The following is a 24,865-nucleotide window of genomic DNA, read 5'->3' as shown; positions in this document are numbered from 1 at the left end:
TTATTTGTGTATGACTCTGGACTGTGTACCCCGTTATTGATTCCTGCTGCCTGCCATTGTGACCAAGGCTTGAGTATTGAACTGTTTCCCGGATTACCTACGTTGTTCCTGTTTTCTGGCGTTTACTCCTGCCTGTTTACCATTCTAAATAAAGCCTTGCAATTGGATCCGCACGTCTCTGACTCCTCCTTGTGACAGACTGTATGTAAACATCTTTTATGTGAAATAACTTATTCAGGTCAGTACTAAATAAAAAAAAAATTCATTTTGTATGATCCATCTGGTAAAATAATTAACATTTTGCAGATTCTGGAAGGTGTATGTAAACTTTTGACTTTCATTTATTACTGATATGATTATCAGTTATGGTTTAGTATTATTATGCAAATATACACTCATCAAAGATTCCAAGCAAGAAAAGGTTATGTTTAGTAAAAGTTATTTAGTTCTGATTTCCGGTTAAAGGTTGATAAATTCATAATTCACGCCATCCATCTTTAATTAAAGGAGCTTTACAATTTATAACGAATACATTGTACCATATCAAAATGTTTGCATAATACATTACAGTTTTTTTCAATTGCTAAAACACTATAACCAGTCTTTTGAACTAAAATTTCAAAACAATAACGCCATTTTTGAAAAAGCACACCCATTTCCCTAAACAATAAACACTATTCCCTGCTTTGACAAATGAGTTATATTTGGTGAACTGTTACTGCAAAACTCTACACACAAAGCCCTACATTTCTCAGTGCTTACACCATGTGGTCATTTAGAAAGCACAAGCATTCAACATTGTTCACTCAAGTCTGCGAAGTTTGAGCTCAATTAGCACACAATTACCCAAGTGGAAACACTAGGAGTCAAAATTTAGCGCACACCAATCAGAACCTTCGGCATAGATTTGTTGTGTTCATCATTTGTATTGTTTTCGTAGTATTGTTTTGAATTTGTCTCATCAGTGTGTAAAACTGTGTTGTAGTGTGTGTGTTTTTGAGGATTTGTGTGTCATGTCTGAGAGCAAAGTTTGGTTTTTCAGCAAGATTGAATTGTTTTGAGTGGAGAGCTTCATTTTGACCTCAATATAGGAAGTTTGGGGAATTGAGTTAGGAGTTGTGGATTTGTGTTTAGAGTTTCGCAAATAAGAGGCATAATTTCAAGAAATGTGTTTAAGCAACTGAGAAAAACTGTAAACAGACCTAATATAACCTAATAATACAAACACAATAAACATAAGATGGCAAATCACCCTGTACTTTATACCCTGAATATGACTGATAAAAGCTCTGGTGTGATGCATAACATACCACAGATTAATGAATCTTCTGTTCTCTTAATATTAGAATATTTACTTAAACTGTTTACTCATATATTGTTCCTCTAGTTACATAAAAAGGTTCTATTCATAATTAAGGATTTAGTTTATATGACTTGACCTTTCAAGTTATGATTAAAGTAGACCAGAGTGGGTGGGATTCAGCTCGTTTCCCAATTGTGATTGGTCAGGGTGGTTGTGAGGTCAACATGTTTTCTTTGCGAGGTTGGCCAGTGCTTTGTCATGCACCGACTTATGCTGAAGGGCAAAGCTGGATGGGTTCAGAATGCCATGGCCTTCATCATTCACCTGGCCCATCAGCACATAGTTCCCTCCTATGAAGTAAATTCACAATGATTATTAAACAATCAAAAATATGAACCAGTGACATAATCTTTATTAGGAGAGTTCAATCAAAAATGAAAATTCTGTCATTAATTACTCACCTTCATGTCGTTCCAAACTCATAAGACCTTCATTAATTTTCAGAACACAAATTTTGGATGAAATCCAAGGATCAATACTATTTTAACAATGTTCTTACTATCTTTCTGGGTCTTGAACGTGGTAGTTGCATTGCTGTCTATGCAGGGTCAGAAAGCTCTCGGATTTCATCAAAAATATCTTAATTTGTGTTCCAAAGATAAACAAAGGTCTTACGGGTTTGTAATGACATGAGGGTGAGTAATAATTGACAAAATTTTCATTTTTGCGTGAACTATCCCTTTAATTGTTGTATAGTAATAGAAGAGTAATGAAAGAGTGCTTGTGGTTGCATTGTTTTGTGTGTGTGTTTTTTTTTTTCACCTTTACGCAGTGCTGGACACTTCATGCATGTTGCTGTCAGCGTGGCGGATGTGGTGGGTCCTCTCTTTCTGAATTGAAGTCTACCTGCCTTATAGACCTTAATGACGGACACCTCAACTACAGCAGTTCCTTGAGATCCGGGGGTAAGCGATGTCACTTTACCGGTCAACACTGTGGGAGAAACAAAGGAAGATCATCTGAGAAAACTGATTTTTTAATATTATTATAATAGTTTTGAGCCTTGAGCATAACATCAGCTGTTTGCTGTAAGCACTGTTCTAAGATCCATCATTACACCATCATTACTGTGTGAACAGCTGTCTGCATAATTACTGTCTTCCTATGAGTCTACAGAAAGGCCCCTGGGGTCCATGTCTGTGACATGCAATTAGGGGAGATTGAAGTTGACAGAAATAGCAGGACAAAAGTGATTTAAATGAAACAACTCACCGAAATGACTGGGGCAGAAGCGGGTTATAAGAGTGCCTATTCTCTTGCATGGTAGGGAACACAGTGGGTTGCTCACTGATGCTTGGAAGAAACAGATAAAACCGTAAACATGTTGTCTAGCACACACAGAGAAAATACTATAAATTGCACTGTCACACAAATAAGCTTTTGTACCTGCTGTTGTTGTTTTGTTCCCAGGTTTTGAGATGGGACTAGTCTTTGGCTTTGTTGTTGGTTTGACAGCAGGCTTTACTTTTGGCTTCGCTGTAGTGCTTGTTGGTTTCGGTTGAGGTTTAACTGTGGGTTTAGGTGTAGGCTTCTTTGTAGGTTTGGCTGGCACTTTTACAGCAGGTTTTGGTGTGATTCTTGCACGAGGTCTTGTTGGAGGAGTAGGTCTGACTGGTTTGGGCCTGGGTCCAGGGTTTGATCTCGGCTTAGGAGTTGGTCTGGGTGGTACAGGTTTAGATGGTCTTGAGGGAGCTTTTGGTGTGGGCTTAATTTTAGGCTTAGGTCTTGCTGGTGGAGTCGTGGGTTTAGTAGGTGAAGTGTCAACTTTTGGACCGTGTACTTTGTCCAGGGTAGCAGTGGCTGTGCGGGAGCCACGTGGGATGCTCTGGTAGTGAGCCACGAAGCCTGCGGCTGTCACACTCAGATCTGATACAAAGTGCACCAGCAGCTCATTTCCATTGGTCACAACCGCACTGACAGAAAAACAAAGAACATTACAACTATTGCAAATAACAATTACTGTAGTGCTGCAGGAATGAGTCCTAAATCCCTTTCCTAATTTAACGCCCAGATCCATCTTTCCTAAGTCAGCCCTGTTGAAAAAACGGTGTATGCTGGTTAGATATGTTTTGAAGCATTGCGACTGGTTTGAGCTGGTTTAATCTGGTCCTTAGCTGGTCATGAACTAGTTTTAAGTTGGTGGTTAAACCAGCTCATGACCATCTTAAACCAGCTCAAGCCCAGTTTTGGGAAGGTTATTTTGGTAATGTAACAGGTTACAGATTACAAGTTACCCTATTTAAAATGTAATAAGTAGTGTAAGTAGTCTATTTCAATTACTTAATTATTAAAGTATTGTAACTGATTACATCACATCAGTGACTTAAAAATGAGGACAATAGAGGCAATCAAACCAACTTGCAAAACCCTTCATCATTTTAATAATTTAATTTTAAAGCACAGCCACTAAACCACTAAATCAGACTTTAGCACCTTTTATTTTTTTACTCTGAGATTGTTTTGAGTTTAAACAAGAAATAGTAAATATTTCGTAATTAAGTATTCTGATGTAGCCCCCTTTGTAATCATTAACATTAACTAGTTTATTACACATTTTTTGTGTATTACAGTTACATTTATTTTGTAACTAAATTAAGTAACACTGTTACATTTAACTAGTTACTTCTCAACACTGCTCAAACCAGTAGTTTTTGAATAGGTGTTTGTTTAAATACCTGAAGTAAATTCTGTAGAATATTTTTTACATTTTATTCTATGGCATAATACATCCATAATACGCTGCTTGGAACTACACCGAACATCAGTGACCTTAAAAGTCATCACCCCAAACAGGTAAACTCATCTACTTATATTTGTGTTATATTTGCCCTCACTCTCTTGAAAACTATTCTTACTCGAAGTAACTCAAAAATAAATAATAAGAGAGTTGCTGGAAGCTCAGTGGTTGTTACACTGAAGTTGTACAACCATAGCGTACTTTGTTTTTCCCCTTCCTCTTTTTTACTTTTGGTTTCTATGTTGTTTTCATTAGTGATTAAGATTATTGATGAACAATATGTGTAAGAACCATAAACCGTTTGGTCACAAAGTAAATTTTCTGCAATAATCCAAAAGCTAACAGAAAAATCCTATTGGCTTTCTGTCAAGGTAAACAGGGTTATGCTAACTAAGGGTTGGCCTACATCCCTGCATCATACCTCTATTATACTACAGCAACATTCTTAAGGTGTTTATATACTGTATTTGGCTGTCGTATCATAACTCTAAACGAGATCTACATGGGATTAGGTGAATCTGAAGCAAGTACAGTTACACATCAAGTAGCTGACTAACAAAACTCCCTTTAATGTTATGACAGCTGTCTTGTACTTATACTGACATCTAGTGGTCTGAATGTAGCATCAGGCAAAGCAGTAGTTTTGGGGTAATGTGCTATTAGCAGTCAACCATGATTTATGTCAGTGGTTCTCAATCCTGGTCCTGGGGGACCCCTGCTCTGCACATTTTGCATGTCTCCCTTATTTAACACACCTGTTGAGATCATCAGCTCATTACACTGTCAGAAAAAAGGGTACGGTTGGGGTCCATTTGTGACACTTAGGGTACAAATGGTGAAGTTGTACCCTCGATGGTTCATAGTTGCACCTTAGAGTACTCATATGTACCATTTAGGGGTAAAAAAGGTACAGATATGTTTCCAACTGCCAGAGGGTCCACGTTTGTACCATTTAATCCCCAAAGAAAGGTACAATCACTTGTGTGACCAAAGAAGTAAGCCAAAGTGTATGAAATAGTCACCCAAAATTAAACATAGCAAGATAATCATTTTCATGAGTTGTTAGTTATTTGGAAGAGATGCACAAAATAACCAAATATGTTCAAGAGCCTTCATCTTTCTGACCAGTTCTGAACAGTACACACGCAAATTACATTTTAGTGTTTATGCAGAACATCAAGATAATAACTTTTAAACGTAAAGCATTTGTATTAAAGTAGGTCTGCATTTTTAATTGTAATTTTAAACTGATATAAGAGCTGTTTTAAGTTTTGTTTTTAATGCAGAGTTAAACAAATACACATACTAATAGTAATTAGCAAAAGCACAGTGTAGTATACAAAACTATTTAACGTTTATTAAACATTATATATGGTGTACTACTTTGCCTCAGTTCAAATACATATTTTCGAAGCCCAGCCTTTTCGTGTCGTCCAATGGGATTGTAGCCCGCGCTGTGCATTTTGAAAATGAGATTGTGCGTGACGCCGGTTATTATTCAGGACATCATTCAATTCATTTCTGACGCTGTCGACGGAGACACGGAGGATCTTATTCAAAAACTGAAAGAAGCTGCCTGGAATACATGTCACTGAAGACGAAGCACAGAAATTTAGAGGTAAGTTTAATTTTAAGTACTGTGAAAATCTGTTGGTTCCCTTTCGATTTTTGTTAACTTGACATTGCGTCTGTAGCCAGGCCTAACGTTATCTGATGCGTGAGGAAAACCTTTCTTCGAAAACGTCTCAGGTTACGTATGTAACCCTAGTTCCCTGAGAATAGGGAACGAGACACTGCGTCCTCTAGAGGGCGCTTTTGGGGAACGCTGCAGCGTGCCTCGAGTCTGAAGAATGCATAGAAAAACTACATGAAATGGCCGGCGCCAGCGTATGACGTCACCGCGGCGCGTCAGTCGCTGCCGTTGCGTCACTACCGGGCGACCATAACATAAAGAGGCGCCCGTGCAACACAATACATCTTCAAAGTCTGAAGCTTTATCGTCCGAAGCATGGCGAAGAAGCCTAGAGGACGCAGTGTCTCGTTCCCTATTCTCAGGGAACTAGGGTTACATACGTAACCTGAGACGTTCCCTTCCGAAGGGAACTCTCACTGCGTCCTCTAGAGGGCGCTTTTGGGGAACGGTATACCAACACTGCCATGCTGAGGGGAGTGCATGCTAAGCCAGCGAGCACTAAGCAACAATTCTGAGAGGAATTGCCCCTACTAGGACGTGGTGACGGCTGTCAAAACGTTACCCCTCCCGGCCAGAGGCCTGACCTGTTACCCACTTACCAGACTGGGTAGAACCCAGGGCACAGCTCAGGCTTGGAATTATAGTAATTCCTTCTGAGGGAAACGGCTAAGCTTCGATGGAAACTTAGACTTGTCAGAACCAGAAACTACCGCAACATAGGGCCTAGTTCCCTCAGGAACTGGCTCCCATATGAGGGCAGAAACCTGTCCTGGGTCCGTTCAAAGGGCCACTAGTAGTGGCGCGCCCTAATAGTGGATGGTCAGCAGACATCAGCTAAGATATCAAAGGAGTCGAACCCAGGGAACCGGGGTTGTGAGCCGACTCCAATAGATGGGAACAAGGCAAAACGTGTGACCCATACCAAAAAGGGATTTAAAAGAGGAACCCAAACTTGGTGGGAACCTACCAACACGTGGATTTTATAGAAGTGCCCCAGGTGTGTGTGCACTTACCACACTTGTGGTTTTAACTGGAAGACGCCCAGGCATAGCGTGGGACGCTTACCGACATGATCGGATTTAAGGAGAGTGTTTTCCCAGAGGGTTTCACTATCAGCTCCATGCCGTCTGAAGAGACGGAAAGGGGATAACCCTGAAGGTGAGGGGATTGCCACACTAACCCTCCCCTGGACAGAAGCTCGCAAGCTATCTGTCAACAGAGAAGAACATGGAGCTGAGACCATCCTGCAATAGTGGACGACAGTGGAGGACAAAAATCCTGACCCTGATCCACAGGGAGAATCGCTTCTCCAGAAGGGGGCACTGCTGTCTTTTTAGGGAACCCTTAATGAAAAGGGGAAGCGTGCACAGCCCGGTCCACGCGACCTGTATGAAGGTCTGGCAATCTCACGAAGGTGGGTTGGCGCTCATAGAAGACCCTTCCCAGAAGGGGAGCTGCACAACCGAACAGGAGCGAATGCTCTCACTGTTACCCTTCATAGAGGGGAGCATACATCCAGAATAAAGGCTGGAGAGTAGAAACCTGAAGCATGAAGGTCAAGCTCCTACCCTGGGAAACAGGGAGGAGAACTTGGCCACCAAGGAGTGGTGCTCTTATAAGTGAACCCTGGAAAGGGGGCACGCCAACATCCTTGTAGCAGGTCCATAACTCTCAAAGGTCTGTCCCTGGTAGATTCCTACCCTCAGGAGGGAGGAAGCATTCAGTCCTGGGAAGTTGCTCTGAAGGAAACCCTGAATTAGGGGAGCTCAGGTCCGTTCCAGCAATCCTGCGCACAGGGAGGAACGTGAGCTCTTAACCTTAACAAACCCATTCCTCAGAAGGGGGAGCACTCAGTCCTGGGAAGTTGCTCTGAAGGAAACCCTGGATTAGGGGAGCTCAGGTCCGTTCCAGCAATCCTGCGCACAGGGAGGAACGTGAGCTCTTAACCTTAACAAACCCATTCCTCAGAAAGGGGAGCACTGTTTGCCTTGAAAGTTTCTGGGAAGCTCCGAAATGAATAAGGGCAGCTTCCTAGTTCAGACACTTCGTAAACCTTTCCTCAGAAAGGGAAGTGGAACTAGGCCTGGGGAGCGAGAATCGATCCTAAAGTGACGGCTTTCTAAGGTGTTAAACACCGAAGGATGCTCAAACCCTCTGTAGGGGAGACATTCGACAGCCTGGGTGTAGATCCTACATCAAGTGCTGCTTCAGCCCTCAGGCTTAGAATGAGGCGACTTGGAGAGAGTCTCAAAGTAGCGCTCAGATAAAAACCCCTTTCCTCAGAAAGGGGAGCGCACACCGAGAATCAAGACCCCAGCTGGAAAGCGTGTCACCAGGTGGTGCTCAAATAAAAAGCCTTTTCCGCAGAAAAGGGAGCAACCAAACCTGCTCCGAGTCCGCAGCGAGCACTCCGGACTGCTGGTACTCCTATGTAAGTGAACACCTGTCTCAACAGGTGTAGACACTCAGTTTCCATAGAAACCGTATTTAGGAGAGGACACGAAGCGGATCCTCGCACGCAGGCCGTCTGCAACAGAGTTAAACATACTAGTGCAATCTTAAATATAAATATCTTAAGATGCTTACCTAGGGAGAAAGGAAAAATTTCCTTTTGCTCGTTTAACCACTGAAGGGAGAAGCCCGATTGTGCTGGAACGAGTGTTGTGTAGACGGACACCACCATACAACCGGAAGGGAGGGGTGCTCCGTTGAGATGTTTCCACATTCCTTTTCTGAGGGAAAAACACAACACGCAACCCAAACCCTGCAGGCAACACGCCTATCCAGCCATAAGGGGGGCGTAACTAGGGAGTTATGCTCCTGTCTCAACAGGACATAAGTCTACACTAGGCCTGCAAAGGACAGCATAAGCATACCAAGGGCAAACCTAAGAAAAACTTAGGGAGCTTACCTTGAAGAGGACAGAGGTCCTATGTGTAATATATGCTGTAAGGGTTGATTTACCGCACAGCCTGTGGAGTGGAGAGGGCAAACACTGCCGTAACCTTAATCCATAGGATCAGAGGGGGCGTCTGCCGTAGACTCGTCGTATTTCTTCTGTGAATAGAGAAAAACATACACAGGTCTGAGACAGTATGAAGTTCCTTCACGTAAAAAATGGATCATACTCACCCATTTAAAAGCATCCTGTTTCATAGAAAGAGGCGGGGTTTTTTTTTTTTTTTTCAGAGACCGCCTGATTCCAGACCGTCCGAAAATTAGGGTTCTATACAGGTAGAACCCCCAAAGGACATCATGGGTCCGGGGAGTGCAGGAAGCTTAAATGGAGACAGGGGAATTAATATGGCGACCCGACTGGACCGAGGGAAGGAGAGGTATTACTCTGACCCCTGCGAGAATTTTGTCTCGCTTGGATGACTTCCCTGAAATCCTGTCTGTCACCTCTCGATCCGCGTCGCCTCCTAGACCTGCTCGCAGGCGGGGGAGGAGCGCGGGATGCAACACTAGCCTTCTGCACCTACCTCCGTTCCTCAGAAGGAGGCGGAGCAGGACCCCTGTGGTGTTCGGGCTAATACCTGGACCTTCGAGGGATAAAGGATTTTTCAGCAGATCGGCTGGGTAGGCTTGGAGCACTGCCATGGTGTGCAGTGCACCCACCGCCTGACCTGCTGCTGCATACGCTCTGCCGTTCAGCAGGGCCGGAGAAGGCAGAGAGGGAGTCTTGAGAGAGAAAGCCCGCCCTGTGGAGAGATAGCATCTCTTCCACAAGGGGCGTCCTCTCATAGCCGTGGTCGCGCAAACCCTCGATACTAGCATAGTTCGCAATGGACGAACTATGAATGCGCGCCGCGTACGGCTTTTTCCAGACCCTCTCGATTTCAGTATGAAGATCGGGAAGGAATGGGAGACTCACCAGAGCTGGATGGTTATGGCCTGAAAAGATATCGCTCGTCAAGGCGACCCCGCGGCGCTATCTTTCTAGCCCGCTTCCACAGTAGGACAAGCCTGGCCGTGGTGCGGTCCATAACCTCTGGCAGCTCTTCGTATGCAGGGCAGGAAGGTAGAGAGGATTCAGCCTCAGCGTCTTCATCCATCTCTAGCATTTCCTGCTCTTCTTGGGTGGAACCCAAAAGAGCACTTGCTCCTGGATCTGATGACGTCAGCGATAACGCACCATCATCAGCTAGGAGCCTGTCGTCGTCTCCGGCTGGCGAGAGAGAGAGACCCCTCTCAAGATCGTCAGCCAGTTCCACTTGCGAGCCCCACGAGCTCAGTTTCCTCCGTGCCTCGGCAACGGCAGGACCCGAACCGCGAGGGGCAAGTGGACGCTCATCTTTCCTCAGAAAGAGAGACAGACGAGACCGGAGCTTCTTCATAGAGAAGCGCTCATAATGTATACACAATGCCCCCTCAAGGACATCGCGTGTGTGCTCTTAGCCCAAACAGAATATCGCAAAGATCATGTGTGTCATCAGGTGTCAAATAACGCGGACACGGATGAACACACCGTTTAAACGACTTGCTAGTGCTTGCCATGATAGTAGTTCAAAGAAAGGATTCTTACCGTTTCTTCCCATGCACATCCAAACCGGGAAAGCTGAAGACAGCGAAGATGTATTGTGTTGCACGGGCGCCTCTTTATGTTATGGTCGCCCGGTAGTGACGCAACGGCAGCGACTGACGCGCCGCGGTGACGTCATACGCTGGCGCCGGCCATTTCATGTAGTTTTTCTATGCATTCTTCAGACTCGAGGCACGCTGCAGCGTTCCCCAAAAGCGCCCTCTAGAGGACGCAGTGAGAGTTCCCTTCGGAAGGGAACTGACCTGACAAAACCAACGCATTGCCATTACATTTTAAGCTTATTGTTATTATTACAATAATTTTTTATCATTTAGCCGGAAATTAAGATATAATTTTTCGCTTAACTCATACTCCACCTAGAGATGGCATGAGACGCTGACAAAACAGCGGTGAAACGGCCATAGAAACAGCTCAGGTCTATCGCGTTTGTGTACCATAGATTAATAAATTCAGTTTACCAAAATGTTCTTACTACTCTAATCTTAACGTTACGTTAACGTTAACTTACCCGTGTTTCCTTCCGGACACGAGCGAACGCCTTTTATTTTAACGCCTCTCCTAGTCTTTCTGGAATTATATACCTTACGATTATTATCCATGTTGATTTATATCAGTTTTGTTTGGTACATATTTAACTAACGTTATAAACGTAAATCCAGGAGAGTCCTAATTATTTGTTGTCGTATTGAGGCGTCGGTATCGAGCCCTTCCAAGGACAGCAAGTAAAATTGGTTTAAGTTACCATTATTTATCAAAACTCGAGAAATACGTTTCTAGTCTGTGAGATGCAAATTTAAATAATTTGGCTTTTAATAATACACTCTCAGTTAAAAAAAGTATAGTTCTCTGTTAGTTCGTTAAGTGTACATTTTGGTACCTTTTAGCTTTTGTACCTTAGGGTACTGTTCCAGTGACAGTATTGTACCTTTTTCTGGAAGTGTATAAGTACTAACTTATTCTGTATTTTTCTAAATTAAAGCAATGTTTTTATACTGATGAATGTCCATTGAAAAAAAGAGATTTTATTGTTGCTGTTAAAACCTCAAGCTCACACAGACTATGCATTTTTTTCCTTTTAGAAAATAAGGTGGATTTAACAAATTTGTACACAAGATGGAGGTGGTAACAGTAACACTAGTACCAGTGCCAGCAGAAGCCTATCAACAAACTTCAACTACAGAAATGTAAGTATAACACTGAGTTTTGTGTATTATATTTGTCCTATGTTTAACGGTTAACCGTATTGATTTTTTTAATGCCTGATGCCAATATTTTAAAAAGCAGGGTGGCCAGTCAGCACACACAAGGAAAGTTGGGAGAGTTAGAGTTAGTTTCATCAAAATTATTTTAAATTGTGTTCCGAAGATGAAGTCTTACTGGTTTGGAATGACATGAAGATGAATAATTAATGACCAAACTAAACTTTTTGGCTGAATTAATGCTATAAGAAAGAAAATTTGAAAGACTAATAAGGTATCTTTAATTCTTTTTCTGTTCCCGGCTTGAAAACTTCGGGCAAAAACAAGGAATTCTCCCATTTTTAAACTGTCACCGATAGCAATGTAGTAGTAGTAGATTGCTGAAGTCAGTAGATTTTACTCAGTCAAAATACATTTATTACATTTAATATTTTGGCTTTTATCATTATGTTAATAAATATTGAAATTAATTAAAATATTAACAAAATTACAAATTTGAGCCAGGGAAGATAAGAGAGATGAACATCCTCAGGGGTCAGTGATATCACAGATTCTAAATCAGTTATTGGCTTAAAATGAATGTTGAATGTCGATATAAATAAACAGTATGCTATAATGATAATTTACAGTTAAAACAAATTTGTAGAAACATTGTAATTTTCTAAATCTTCAGGTAAACAAATATTTGTGCATTCAATCTTAGAAATATTTGTATATTACTAAAGGGAAATGGCAATGAAAGAATATTAAAATGTCTGATTTGATTGTTTTGAAGTATTTTTAGTTAATTTAAATGATTAACTTTATCTTTTTGTAAATTTTCAGTTGTGTGATGAAGCTGACCGAATGCATTCATCGCCTGCAGTTTAAGCCGGCACTTCAGGGATGGCTTTACCAGTATTGTGCCCAAGGTGCTTCAGCTTGTTCAAAGAAATGCTCCGTTGGACGAAGTCTACAAGAAGCAAGAGAAAAGATGCTTGCAGAAGATCTAGGTATTTACATAAACATAGTGGTTTTGTGATTATCTATTTATTGATTATCTATTAAGCTTTTTTAAATGATATTTATAAATGATATTTAAATGTTTTTTCTTTGTGTGAAAAAAAATCTTCATGCCTTAAAATTGCTCGAATGTAACTCTAGACCTTGATTGGTTACAAGGTAGTTTATGGCAAAATTTTCACATTATTTGTCTTAAAACATTTAAAACAGCACATTGCATTGTTTTACTGATAGATTTTTGATGTTTTCTTTTCTTCTCAGTGTGATGCTGATACTCCATACCCAACCTTACAGTTGGCAGAAACTGACTGGAAAATGGCTTTCTCCAAGAGGGTACAACTTTTCAAAGTGGATGGTGTGGAGTTGTGCAAGGAACTAGGAGTTGAAGAAAGGATCACTATAATGCCCAGCCTTCAGTGCTTACTATTGTTTTCAACTTGGCTTGTCCACCCTACATGAAGAATTCACTGACTTTCTGGCAGCATGCCATAGCAAAGATAACTGAGGTGGGTGGCAAGCCCCTTCCAATATCTATCACCCGAATAATTAATATCCTGTGTTAAAATGCCAAATATACTGATACACAAGGGTGAAGATTTCGACATTCAGTGTTTCAAAAGTGATTTAAATCCTATACATTTTAAATGTCAACAGTGTATATATATAATGTGGAAAGTTTTTTTTAATACCAGTGTTGTATGATTCACAGTTCCATGCATACGCAGTAAAAGTTGACTTTGAATGAAGTGTTATAAAACCAGGGCAAGAGATGGACTTTCAGGCCCTTGCCGTGTACTCTGCTTATGATAAATAAGTAGTTTGTGATCCTCAAGAATGTTTAAAAAGTTCCAATTAGTACTGTGTATTAGTGTAGTACTGCGTTTGGTAAAAATGGGTTTGTGATAAAAAGAATTTACGCATATAAAGTTACAATATGAAATGTGTACTGTTGGAAAAGGGTTGTTTTTTATTCTTAATGTTTAAAACATTTTTTAGAAAATGTAGAATGCAGTAGAAAAATTTACTTAATGGGATGTATTGATTATGAAAAATTTAATATTATGCTTAATATTCTTGATATTTCCAATTTTATAAAATGTTTAAAAAAAGTTAGAAATAGTATAAACAATTGTTTTTGGAAAAAATAATTGCTCAATATTTGCATTCTTTTAAAACACATTGAGGTAGAGCTTATTTTGTGATAAAATGTTAGGGTATAATCAATTAATGAAATGTGTACTGTTGGAAAAAATGTTTTGCTTTATAAGAACAGTTTTGAGTATGAAATTTCTATTTATTTTTTTAAGTAAAATTTTGCAATATGCATCCTGTTATGACATTGTGATAGAGTTTAAAACATTCATCCTGTGAAAAATGTGAGAATGTAATGTTTTGAATGTTTAATAAATGTGATAAACAGCATCCTGGCCTTTTTAATGTGTTGTATGTAGTACAGATTTGCCACCATAAGGTACAAAAGGCTTGTCACTGGGGCAGTACCCTTAAAAAAGACAAATTTGTACCTTTTTTAAAAGTACATTATGGTACCATAGCACTAAATGGTACAATTTAGTCAGCAAAGGTACATATTTGCCTTTGTAAGGTACATACTGCAAGGGTACAGATATGTACCCATGTGAAAGGGTACAACGGGTGTACCCTTGAGGGTACTGCCCCAGTGACAAGCCTTTGTACCCCTGAAGGTACAAATTTTGCACATTTTTTCTGACAGTGTAGGAGAGAGATACATAAACTGAACTGAGCTGATGATTTCAGTTAGGTTTGTTAAATAAGGGAGACATGCAAAATGTGCAGAGCAGGGGTCCCCCAGGACAAGGATTGAGAACCACTGATTTATGTAATATGTGAGTGAAAATTATGGGGTTCCATTTATGCCAAAAATGAGTCGACTGCTTTGTGCTTTGTAATATACATTTATCTTTGTCTATTTGCATACCTGCTTGTTAAGGTCTTAGCATGGGTATAAAGTAGCATGGGTATATTTGTAACAATATCCAAAAATACATTGTATGGGTCAAAAGTATCGATTTTTCTTTTATGTCAAATATCATTAGGATATGAAGTAAAGATCATGTACCATTAAGATATTTTGTAAATTTTGATTAGTAATATGCATGGCTAAGGACTTCATTTAGACAACTTTAAAGGCAATTTTATTTCAATATTTAGATTTTATGCACCCTCAGATTCCACATTTTCAACTATAACCATTAATAGAAAGCTTATTTATTCAGCTTTCAGATGATGTATAAATCTCAATTTAAAAGATATGACTGGTTTTGTCATCTTGCCGTTTTTCCTCTGCCATTTTTACTGTTATCCTTATTGTTGGTGCTGTCATCTTTACTGTGGTCATTCTGTCATCCGTAATGTCATCTTATTCTGTCTTACAGTAGGGACGACAGAATCAAATGTGACCCTGGACCACAAAACTAGTCTTAAGTAGCATCTGTATATTTGTAGCAATATCCAACAATACATTGTATGGGTCAAAATTATCCATTTTTCTTCTATGCCAAAAATCATTAGGATATTAAGTAAAGATCATGTTACATGAAGATATTTTGTACATTTCCTACCTCAAATAAATCAAAACTTAATTTTTGATTAGTAATATGCTAAATCCATTGCTAAGGACTTCATTTGCACAACTTTAAAAGCGATGTTTTTTTTTTTTTAATATTTAGATTTTTTTGCACCCTCACCATATTTTCAACCATAACCATACATCAATGGAAAGCTTATTTATTTAGTTTTAAGATGATGTATAAATCTTGATTTGGTTTTATGGTCCAGGGTCACAAATGACATTAAGGGCAACAGAATAAGATGACATTAAAGACGACAGAATAATACGATAGTAAAAATAACAACAAAATGACAATAAAGACAACATATTAAGAGGACATCAACAGACAACATACACATTAATGTATACTGATTCACCTGAACAAGTAGGCAATGACTGTAGACAAAGACAAATGTATAGTACAAACTCAACTAATTTTTGGCACAAATGGAACCCCATAGAAAATGTCCAATAATAGGTGTGGTCTGAGGCAACAAGCTCCTTGTAAAATAAAATAGATTTTATAAAAAAATTTACATTTTTGTTGGGTGAACATGATTTAAATCATTTAAGTGTTATGGTATTTGTGGGCTTTAGGGATAGGAACAAGTAAGGTCCTAATGAGGCAATATCTATTGGTTTTTATAAATATACCAAATATTATATTATATATTGTTTTATAATGTGATACAATATACAGCATCTACCACTATTCACATAATGCAAGTATAAATTGCATCTAACACTGTTTATGCTTACTACGAAGAAATATGTTTTCTTATTTAGACCAATCACTCTTTGCTATTTGGTTTAAGAAGAAAATATTAAAGAGTGCATCTTTAGAGTTAAAGGAACACTCCACTTTTTTGGAAATAGGCTCATTCTCCAACTCCCCCCGAGTTAATAAGTTGAGTTTTACCGTTTTGAAATCCATTCAGCTGTTTTCCTGTTCTGGCGATATCACTTTTAGCATAGCTTAGCATAGAACATTGATTCCTATTAGACCAATAGCATCACATTCAAAAATGACCAACGAGTTTCAATATTTGTCCTATTTAAAACCTGACTCTTCTGTAGTTATATTGTGACCAGCGGAAAATGTAAAGCTGCAATTTTCTAGGCCGATAAGATTAGGAACTACACTCCCATTCCAGTGTAATAGTCAAGGAAGTTTGCTTTGAAGAGTCAAGTTTTAAACAGGAGAATGGCTGAATGGATTTCAAAACGGTAAAAACAACTTATTAACTCAGGGGGAGTTGGAGAATTAGCCCATTTCCAAAAAAAGTGGAGTGTTCCTTTAACATCCAACATTATCAGCACTTCACCGACCTTCCAAAGCACAAAGGTCATATTTTTGAAACGGATAAGTGTGTAAAGTGAAAGTATTTCCTAATTGGGAAGCACATTCTTTCACTAAGCTTCCCCCAGGACGACTGACCTTGCAGAAATTAACAACATCCTTTTCCTGTGTAGATTAACTACAAAATCTCTTGTCCTTAGAAATGATGTTTGAAGGACTTGTTAAATGTCATAGTGTATGAATAGATCTGAAAGATATCTGGTGCATTGTGTTTGCACTCACTCTGGAACCATGTCTCCGCAGAATTTGCCAATACGTCGAGAGTCGTCAGTCTCGCCCCCGTTGAACAGGGCCACGTAGTCATATCGACAGTATGTGTCTAATTCCAAGTCCAGCTTCTCAAACTTAACCTCAATCACCTGGGTATGTACAGATGCAAACATACACACTTTAATATGTAGTTACGTAAGTAAAAAAGCTAATTTTCTGAAACAGGTATAAAGGTTCTTTCATGCACTTTTCATGCTGGTCTCTCACTCTCTTTTTTTCCATGTCCCACCTTGCCCACTTTCTCTGAAAGAGGTCTTTCATATATACTGTTTATGCTATCATCATAAACACACACTAGGGCTGAAATTCATCCACATGCACAGAATCTCATAGCAGGACGGCTCTAGCAAACCTAAATATAATTAGCGTTCGGATGATTTAACGGTTGCTAATGACTCAACAGATTGAGAGTAGACAAATGCAAAAGAGAAAAGGAGCTGTGAATTGATCTTTGCAGGCTGACCATGTTGGGCTCCACAGATATGTGCCAAGAGCAGCTGATGCCTGCTGGGTAATCAGATTCTGGCCAGTTCGGTGTCTTCACTGAACCCTGAGGCTTCGTCAGTCTGCCACCACAGAACTGATTCTCTGTAGGGAGTAGGTGAAAGGGAATTAGAAAGAAAATATTTGTTCCTTTAACCATTTCATGTCATAAATTTAGCCTGACACTAAAAACATTATCTGGACTGTGTTATCAAAGGCAGAACTGTAAAAAAGTCACCCTACCGTCAACATGTGGTTTCCCTCCACTGAAATAAGCCAGAAATCCTCTTCCTCCTGTGCTGCTATCAGACCCCATCTCCAGCATCATGGTGTTAGAAGTGGAGATGAGGGCTCCGGGTCGGAAAGTCCCACAGAAGCGGCCCAGTTTCTGCACTGTGTACGAGTGTCCATTATAGACATCCACATAGTCGTAGCGGCAGGTGGGATCCGCCTCTAGATCAAAGATCCTGAACTGGATCATCACAACATTACCTTCTGGAACCTGATGGGAGAGGAGATGTGATGATAGTGTAAGTTTTGAAACAGTGAAAAGCAAAAGAATTGGAAAGTGATGGACTTACTGTGATGTACCAGGTGCATTTGGAGTTTGGTTTGTAATGAGAGGGGAAACCCTCACTAGCCACAAACCCTGAGTCTGTCGTCAAATGACCACCACACAGGAATATGGGCCTGGAGAGCATGGAGGAGGAATAGGAAGGAATAAATGAGAAGGTTACAGTAGACATAGATAGTGTATGTATATATATGGCAAATTCTGACTTAAAGTTACTTTTATTCAACCAGCAAGTTTTTTTATTAGAAATGACACAGATGTCTCCCAGAAGATAATAAGACGATGTACAATAGCCTTAATTGGCTATTACAGCAATCAAATGCTTCCTATAATTGCTGACCAGCTTTTTGCATGTCTCCACTGGTATTTTTGCCCATTCATCTTTAACGATGAGCTTCAACTCTTTCAGGTTGGAGGGTCTCCTTGCCATTACCCTGATCTTTAGCTCCTTCCATAGATTCTCAATTGGATTTAAGTCAGGACTCTGACTGGGACACTGCAAAACGTTAATGTTTTTGTCTGCTAACCATTTCTTCACCACTTTTGCTGTGTGTTTTGGGTCATTGTCGTGCTCAAATGTCCACTGGTGCCCAAGGCCAAGTTTCTCGGCAGACTGCCTGATGTTATTGTTGAGAATTTTGATGTATTGCTCCTTTTTCATGGTGCCGTTTACTGTGATTAGGTTCCCTGGTCTACCGGCTGAAAAACACCCCCAAAACATTAGGTTCCCACCACCATGTTTGACAGTGGGGATGGTGTTCTTATGCTTTTTTACGCCAAATGAAGGCTACATCATTGTGGCCAAACAATTAAATTTTTGTTTCATCTGACCATAAAACAGAAGACCAGAAGTTTTCTTCTTTGTCCAGATGAGCATTTGCAAAGGCCAAGCGGGCTTTTGTGTGCCTTATCTGGAGAAGCGGTGTCCTCCTTGGTATGTATTCGTGGAACCCAGCGGTGTGCAGTGTCCGTTGGACTGTCTGTCTTGAGATGTTGCCACCAGCAGAGCCAAGATTCATCAGGATGGCCTTGGTGGTGATCCTTGGATTTTATTTTTACCTCTCTCACTATCCTCCTGGCCAGCACAGGTGTCACTTTTGGCTTCCGACCACGTCCTCTGAGATTTTTCACAGTGCAGAACGTCTTGTATTTTTTACTTTGCACTGTAGCCACTGGAACTTCAAAACATTTAGATATGGTCTTATAGCCCTTTCCTGACTTGTGAGTAGCCACAATGCGCAGCCGCAGGTCCTGAGTGAGGTCCTTTGTCTTAGCCATGACTGTCCACAAACCAACAGCAGAGACCTTTTTTTTTTTTTTTTACCTGTTGAGTTGATTAAAACAGCTGTTCCCAATGAATCAGGGTCATTAGGATGCTTTAGAACAGCTTGGACTATTTGGAATGGTATAGAACTTTGGATTTCCCCATAGACTGTGACAGTTTGCAAAGGGTATGAATAATTTTGGACATGACACTTTTTGTTCAAATGTAAATAAAAGCTGAGAATTTTTTTTCCCCACAATAATGCCTCTTGTACATCGTCTTATTATCTTTTGGGAGAAGCCTGTGTCATTTCCTGCTGGTTGAATGGTTGAATAAAAGTAACTTTAAGTCAGAATTTACCAGTGGTATGAATAATTTCGGGCTTGACTGTATGTGTATATATATATAGTTTGTGAACCCTTTAGAATTTTATGTATTTCTGCATAAATATGAACCTAAAAGATCATCCGATTTTTCACAAAAATTTTGAAAGTAGACAAAAGGAACCCAATTAAACAAAAGAGACAAAAATATATACTTCGTCATTTATTTACTGAGAAAAATTATCCAGTGTTACATATCAGCGAGTGGCAGAAGTATGTAAATCTTTGCTTTCAGTATTTAGTGGGACTGAAACTAAGCAATAACTGCAGCTAAACCTTTCCTGAAACTGCTGATCAGTCCTGCACAACCGCTTGTAGTAATTTCAGCTCATTCCTCCTCAGTACAGAACTATTTCAACTCTGTGATGTTTTGGGTTTCCTTCTATAAACTGCTTGCTTCAGGTCTTTGCACAACATTTCAGTTAGATTAGGGTCTGGACTTTGACTCATCCATTCCAAAACATGAACTCTGTTCTTTAAACATTCTTTGGTAGAATAACTTGTGTGCTGGGGTCATGGCATTGCTGTATTACCCATTTTCTTTTGAGATGCAGTTCTTGGACTGATGTTTAGAGTGCGCTGGTTTTATCAAAATTGGTTGTTCCATAAATTGTGGCAATCCGTCCTGGCCTGGATGCAGCCAAACTGGCCCAAACCATGATAGTACAACCACTATGTTTCACAGATGGTTAAGGTTCTTTAGCAGGAATGCCATGTTTTTCTTTCTTGAAACATAATACTTCTCATTTAAACCAAAAAGTTATATTTTGGCCTCATCTTCTGTCCACAAAACATTTCTCCAATAGCCCTCTGGCGTGTCCACAGGATCAACAATGTTCTTTTTGGACAGCAGTGGCTTTCTACTTCCAACTCTGCCATGCACACCATGGTTGTTCAGTGTTGTCCTGATGATATACTCATGAACATTAACAGTAGCCAATGTGAGAAAGGCCTTTAGTTGCTTAAAGTTTACCCTGGGATCCTTTGCAACCTTATGGACTATTACATGTCTTGCTTTAGAGTGATCTTTGTTGGTCAGCCACTTCTGGCGAGTGTAACAGTGGTCTTAGATTTCCTCCATTTGTACACAATCTGTCTGACTGTGGATTTGTGGAGTCCAAACTCTTTAGAGATGGTTTTGTAACTGTTCCAGCCTTCTGAGCAACAGTAACTCTTTTTCTGAGGTCCTCAGAGATCTCATTTGTTTGTGCCATGATTCACTTCCACAAAGATATTCTTTCAAACATTCTTTAAATAAAACAAGACACACTGACACCTCATAGCAGGGTCAGAAATGACCTTTTCCATTAAGGGGAGAAACAGCAGGCAAAAACAGTTTTTTTTATGCACCTCAAGTCTGAGATTTTGGGCTTTTTGTTTTTTTCATAAAGTGTTTTTTCAGACTAGTAGAAAGAAAACATCCAAAAAACAAAAGTGTTTTTTTTTATAGCACTTTATCTATTTGTGTCAATAGATTTCAATGACAATGCATATTTTTAAAGGCCGTTTTCTCAAAATAATTTTTTTTCTTCTACACTGAGCCATAAATCTCCACTTCAGTAACACACACAAAACTTACATTTTAATTCTTTTCTATATCCTGAAGGTTTTTACAGAGGGATTTGTTCATAGTTTATTCCCCCAAAAATGTGTATTAGTGTCAAAAAAAATAGTGTTTCCTGTCCTGTTTTTTCTGAATTATGTTGTGACGAAATGTGATTCCCAAAATTCCCTCTGTAAAAAATTTAGCCTCTAATATGTAAAACTGACTTCATCCAGTGTTTAGATTTTTGTACTAGAAATGTATGCAAATGAGCACACATTTCATTAATTAATGCCTGATTTGCATATGTAAACCTAACATTTTAGAAAACTTGTAATACAATAAAAGTTTACAATCATCAAAGTAATCAATCAGCTGGGTAAGTAAGGTGATAACTATTAGTTAATTTTTTACCCTGCAGTGTCTCGCCTTAAAGGATAACTATTGCCAAAATGCAACCTGGGCTGTTTTTTTTTTTTTTTACTGTAAATGAGACAAACATATATCTAAAAGCATAATTACGACAAACGAGCCGTTTTTGAGATTGACCGTGATTTCGTTTTGTGGTCAGTGGCCGGTGAATGGGAGTACTAGGGGCATACATTTGAGCGTATCAAAATCGATATTTTTACAACACTAAGAAGGCTCGACACACCATGAAACTTTGCTCGAAGTATCGTCTGGGTCTCTACACATGAACTGGAGCATTGAGAACATTGTTTGTGTACACAGAGTTTACTAAAAAGAAAGGTTTTGAACAACTCACTTACACTGTTTGGGTTTCCGCTCGCAGCCATCTTGCCAGTCAAGAAGTGTCGATCTCCGAATGCGAATGAATGGACTCCATACGGAAACTCAATACGGTTTTTTCAGCAGGGAACAGAAACGCGTTTGATTGGTTATAAGTCTCAACGCTGCACAAAACAGGCAAAAGCAATATGATGTAGTGTGAGCGAATCTAAATGTAATTTCGCGAATTTTTATATTTAATTTTAATCGCAACAGCCGTAATACAATGTTTAATTGTGCAGCGGCACTTTTTGCTCCTTTGTCTCGAAATTATGGGGAATGTTAGCTCATTTTCATGGCATTTTTTTTGCCACAAATCCTCGTTAATTTGCGACCTTGCCTGATACTCACACCACTGTTTGAAAACACCTCTGAACGGATTGACTCTAATTTCACCTTCAAAATAACAGCCAATCCTAGAGATTCACATATTTTTGCCACTCACAGATATGCAATATTTGATAATTTTCCAGAATAAATGAATGGCAAATACATTTTGTCTACTTTTCAGGACTTGTGCATTTTCTAAATAAATTAAGTTATATTGTAATTCTTGAATAAAAGTAGGCTAGGAATTGCTTAAATCATGATAAAAGATCTAAAACTTTCAAATGGTAGTGTAATATGCCTGTAAACTGTGATAAATCACATATAAATTTCATTTAGTTTTTGAACACAATGCATAAACAAACACATAAACAATGTTAAAATCCTCTGTTTAGTGTGCAGATCCTTTATTTACTTTCTTCAGTGGGTTATTTTTGGATCCTGTTCCCACATTTGTAGTACTTGGAATGTTTTAATAGTAGCTTTGTCTTATTAGTAGGAAATAAACAAACCACAGCCAAATGAACAGCCAGACTCAGATGTGAAGTTACAGAAAGAACCACTGAGCTCATTTAGATGTGTTTTTTATAAAGGTTTTCCTAGTGTTGAGTAGGTCTGTCAGCAAATATCCAGTCACATTCAGTACACAAGCTGACACTGCCATTATCCCTCACATCATTTTCATCACAACATACATAAGTGACCATTTTTAGACTCAGGAACAGAGTGAAAAATGAAATTCACATAATATCAGAAAACAAAACCTTGCATATTTAGAAATACATCAAGCCTTCTGACACAAAAGCAGCTGGTTTTTCAGCACTGATCAAAGCTATCGCTTAATTAAACAGGTGTTGCTTTTATTGGCTGGTTACAGAATAATGCATGAATTTAACCATTAATAAGACTAAAAAACAAATGTGTTTTTTGTGGCCTCTCATAAACATTGTACAGTCTGAGCTAAACAACACAAAGTAATAAAAACACTACAACAGTCTTGTTGGGGCATTTCTGTTGATACTGTAAAACAAGTCTCTGCTTGAAATGGCCCAGAATCACATTATATAAGATCATATCATGATGATAGCTGTGTAAGGAAAATGTGCGACTAAAAAAAATAAACTGCCCTTTGGTTTACATTACATTTGAGGAATCAATTTAAACAGATCTCTGTAAAAGTTAGATTTTTATGCAGTAGTTAATTGCACAATTTAATCACTAAACAATATAAAGTAAGTATGAATATTATCACTATAATCACTATAGGAATAATACTAGCAAAAAATAGCAACACTTTAGTATAGGGATCAATTCTCACTATTAACTAGTTGCCTATTAGCATGCCTATTATTGAAATATTGGCTGTTTATTACATATATTGCATAACCACATTCTACTTCTCTAATCCTGCCCAGTCCTAAACTTAACAACTACCTTACTATTAAAAAAGCAGCAAATTAAAGTTAATGAGGCAAAAGTCATAGTTAATGGTGTGTTAATAGCTAAATTTGGACCTTAAAATAAAAGGTGACCTAGAAAAACACAAAAATTATCCTGAATTGAACTTATCCTGACTTGAAAAATACAATAATTACATCTGACCAACACTTTTCAGGACATTAAGTCTGTTTCCTGTCTAATTGAGGGTTGCAGAGAAACATTGTAATCAATGTTTCCTCAAACTGTATTTGTGTTTTATTTCCAGCTCTAATCCTGCTGCTATATGGAAGGTTTATGTTAACATCTCCCGCTGAATGCTTGCATTCACTCACTCTTTCTCTCTCTCTCACACACACACACACACACACACACACACACACACACACACACACACACACACACACACATATATAGAAACACACAAACCTTCACGCACTTACCTTGTGAAGTTGGTCTGGCTTTGTCCATGCACCCATCTTAACCCCAAAAACAGAAGCCCCAAATGCCACATGCACAAACCACTCCACATCCTTCTTCTCAAAGAGGCACAGAAAACAAGTCAGTGAGGGAACCGAGGACGGGGCGACTTTAAGGGCGTGGAGGACGACAGGAGGAGGATTGAAAGAGGGATTCAGAAGGCAGAGAAAAGTGAGAAGGGGTTCGAATTATGCATCCCAAACTCCACCGCTTTGAAATCAGAGAGAGACAAACATTTAAAACTAAAAAAAAAAAAAAAACAATGCTCTATTACCACTTTCCACAGCTCTTTGTCTGGTTTTGTTGAGATATGCCTATTCATCACTAAGTTGTATTTGAAGGGTAAATGTTTTCCTTATTTGTTGAATGCTCAAATATATTGAAAAGTTCAAATATGTGGAGAAAAACACAACTAGTGAAACGTTCAGTTCTCTTTGCTTTTATATACTGCAGATCTTTCTCTCGTTAGGCCTGTCTTTACATTGCGGTGCAGGGAAAGAATGCAAGTCAAGCCAAGCTTTCCTACTAGGGCACTGGCATAACCAAACATGTTATTAAATCCCTTTAACATAAAATTCCATTTTATCTCCCTCATTTAGCTCTTTACAACAATCATCGGCATTCTGTGAGTGAGCATCACACTTATTTGAATGTGTTTGTAATTTGTGTCTGTGTGGGCTTTTGTTTGTGACTGGAAAAACCTCATTGTGTGTTTTTATAGCTCACTGGACATTCTTGACTACTAAAAGCCTGTGGTTTGGTATGAAAACTGCTTATTTTAATTCCCTCTTCTATGTCCAAGACATACAGCGTGCTTTTCAATCACAT

General features: G+C 39.2%; 1 protein-coding gene and 1 long non-coding RNA gene across 3 annotated transcripts; one reads left to right on the top strand and one right to left on the bottom strand.

Moving 5' to 3' along the window:
* Nucleotides 1–323: 323 nt before the first annotated feature.
* Nucleotides 324–24,141, bottom strand: pcolceb (procollagen C-endopeptidase enhancer b). Its single transcript, XM_073828377.1, has 9 exons — nt 24,001–24,141; nt 17,822–17,930; nt 17,484–17,742; nt 17,221–17,345; nt 16,710–16,846; nt 2,750–3,276; nt 2,576–2,656; nt 2,126–2,296; nt 324–1,653 (listed from the first exon to the last, which is right to left on the bottom strand). The coding sequence occupies exons 1-9, from the start codon at nt 24,087–24,089 to the stop codon at nt 1,523–1,525; spliced, it is 1,629 nt and encodes a 542-aa protein (XP_073684478.1). The 5' UTR covers nt 24,090–24,141; the 3' UTR covers nt 324–1,522.
* On the top strand, nt 5,580–13,594 carry LOC141298443 (uncharacterized). 2 transcript variants are annotated; one of them, XR_012341587.1, is made up of 4 exons: nt 5,580–5,718; nt 11,416–11,520; nt 12,361–12,527; nt 12,799–13,594. It is a non-coding gene; the product is annotated as an uncharacterized lncRNA (long non-coding RNA). The 2 variants fall into 2 exon arrangements; XR_012341586.1 differs by lacking the exon at nt 5,580–5,718 and having other exon boundaries at nt 10,588–11,520.
* Nucleotides 24,142–24,865: the final 724 nt, after the last annotated feature.

Source organism: Garra rufa, chromosome 22 (genome assembly GCF_049309525.1).
Source record: "Garra rufa chromosome 22, GarRuf1.0, whole genome shotgun sequence".
In the NCBI taxonomy this organism is placed as follows: Eukaryota; Metazoa; Chordata; class Actinopteri; order Cypriniformes; family Cyprinidae; genus Garra; species Garra rufa.
The sequence above is the reverse complement of the archived record's forward strand: the minus strand, read 5'-3'. Positions and strand labels throughout refer to the sequence as shown.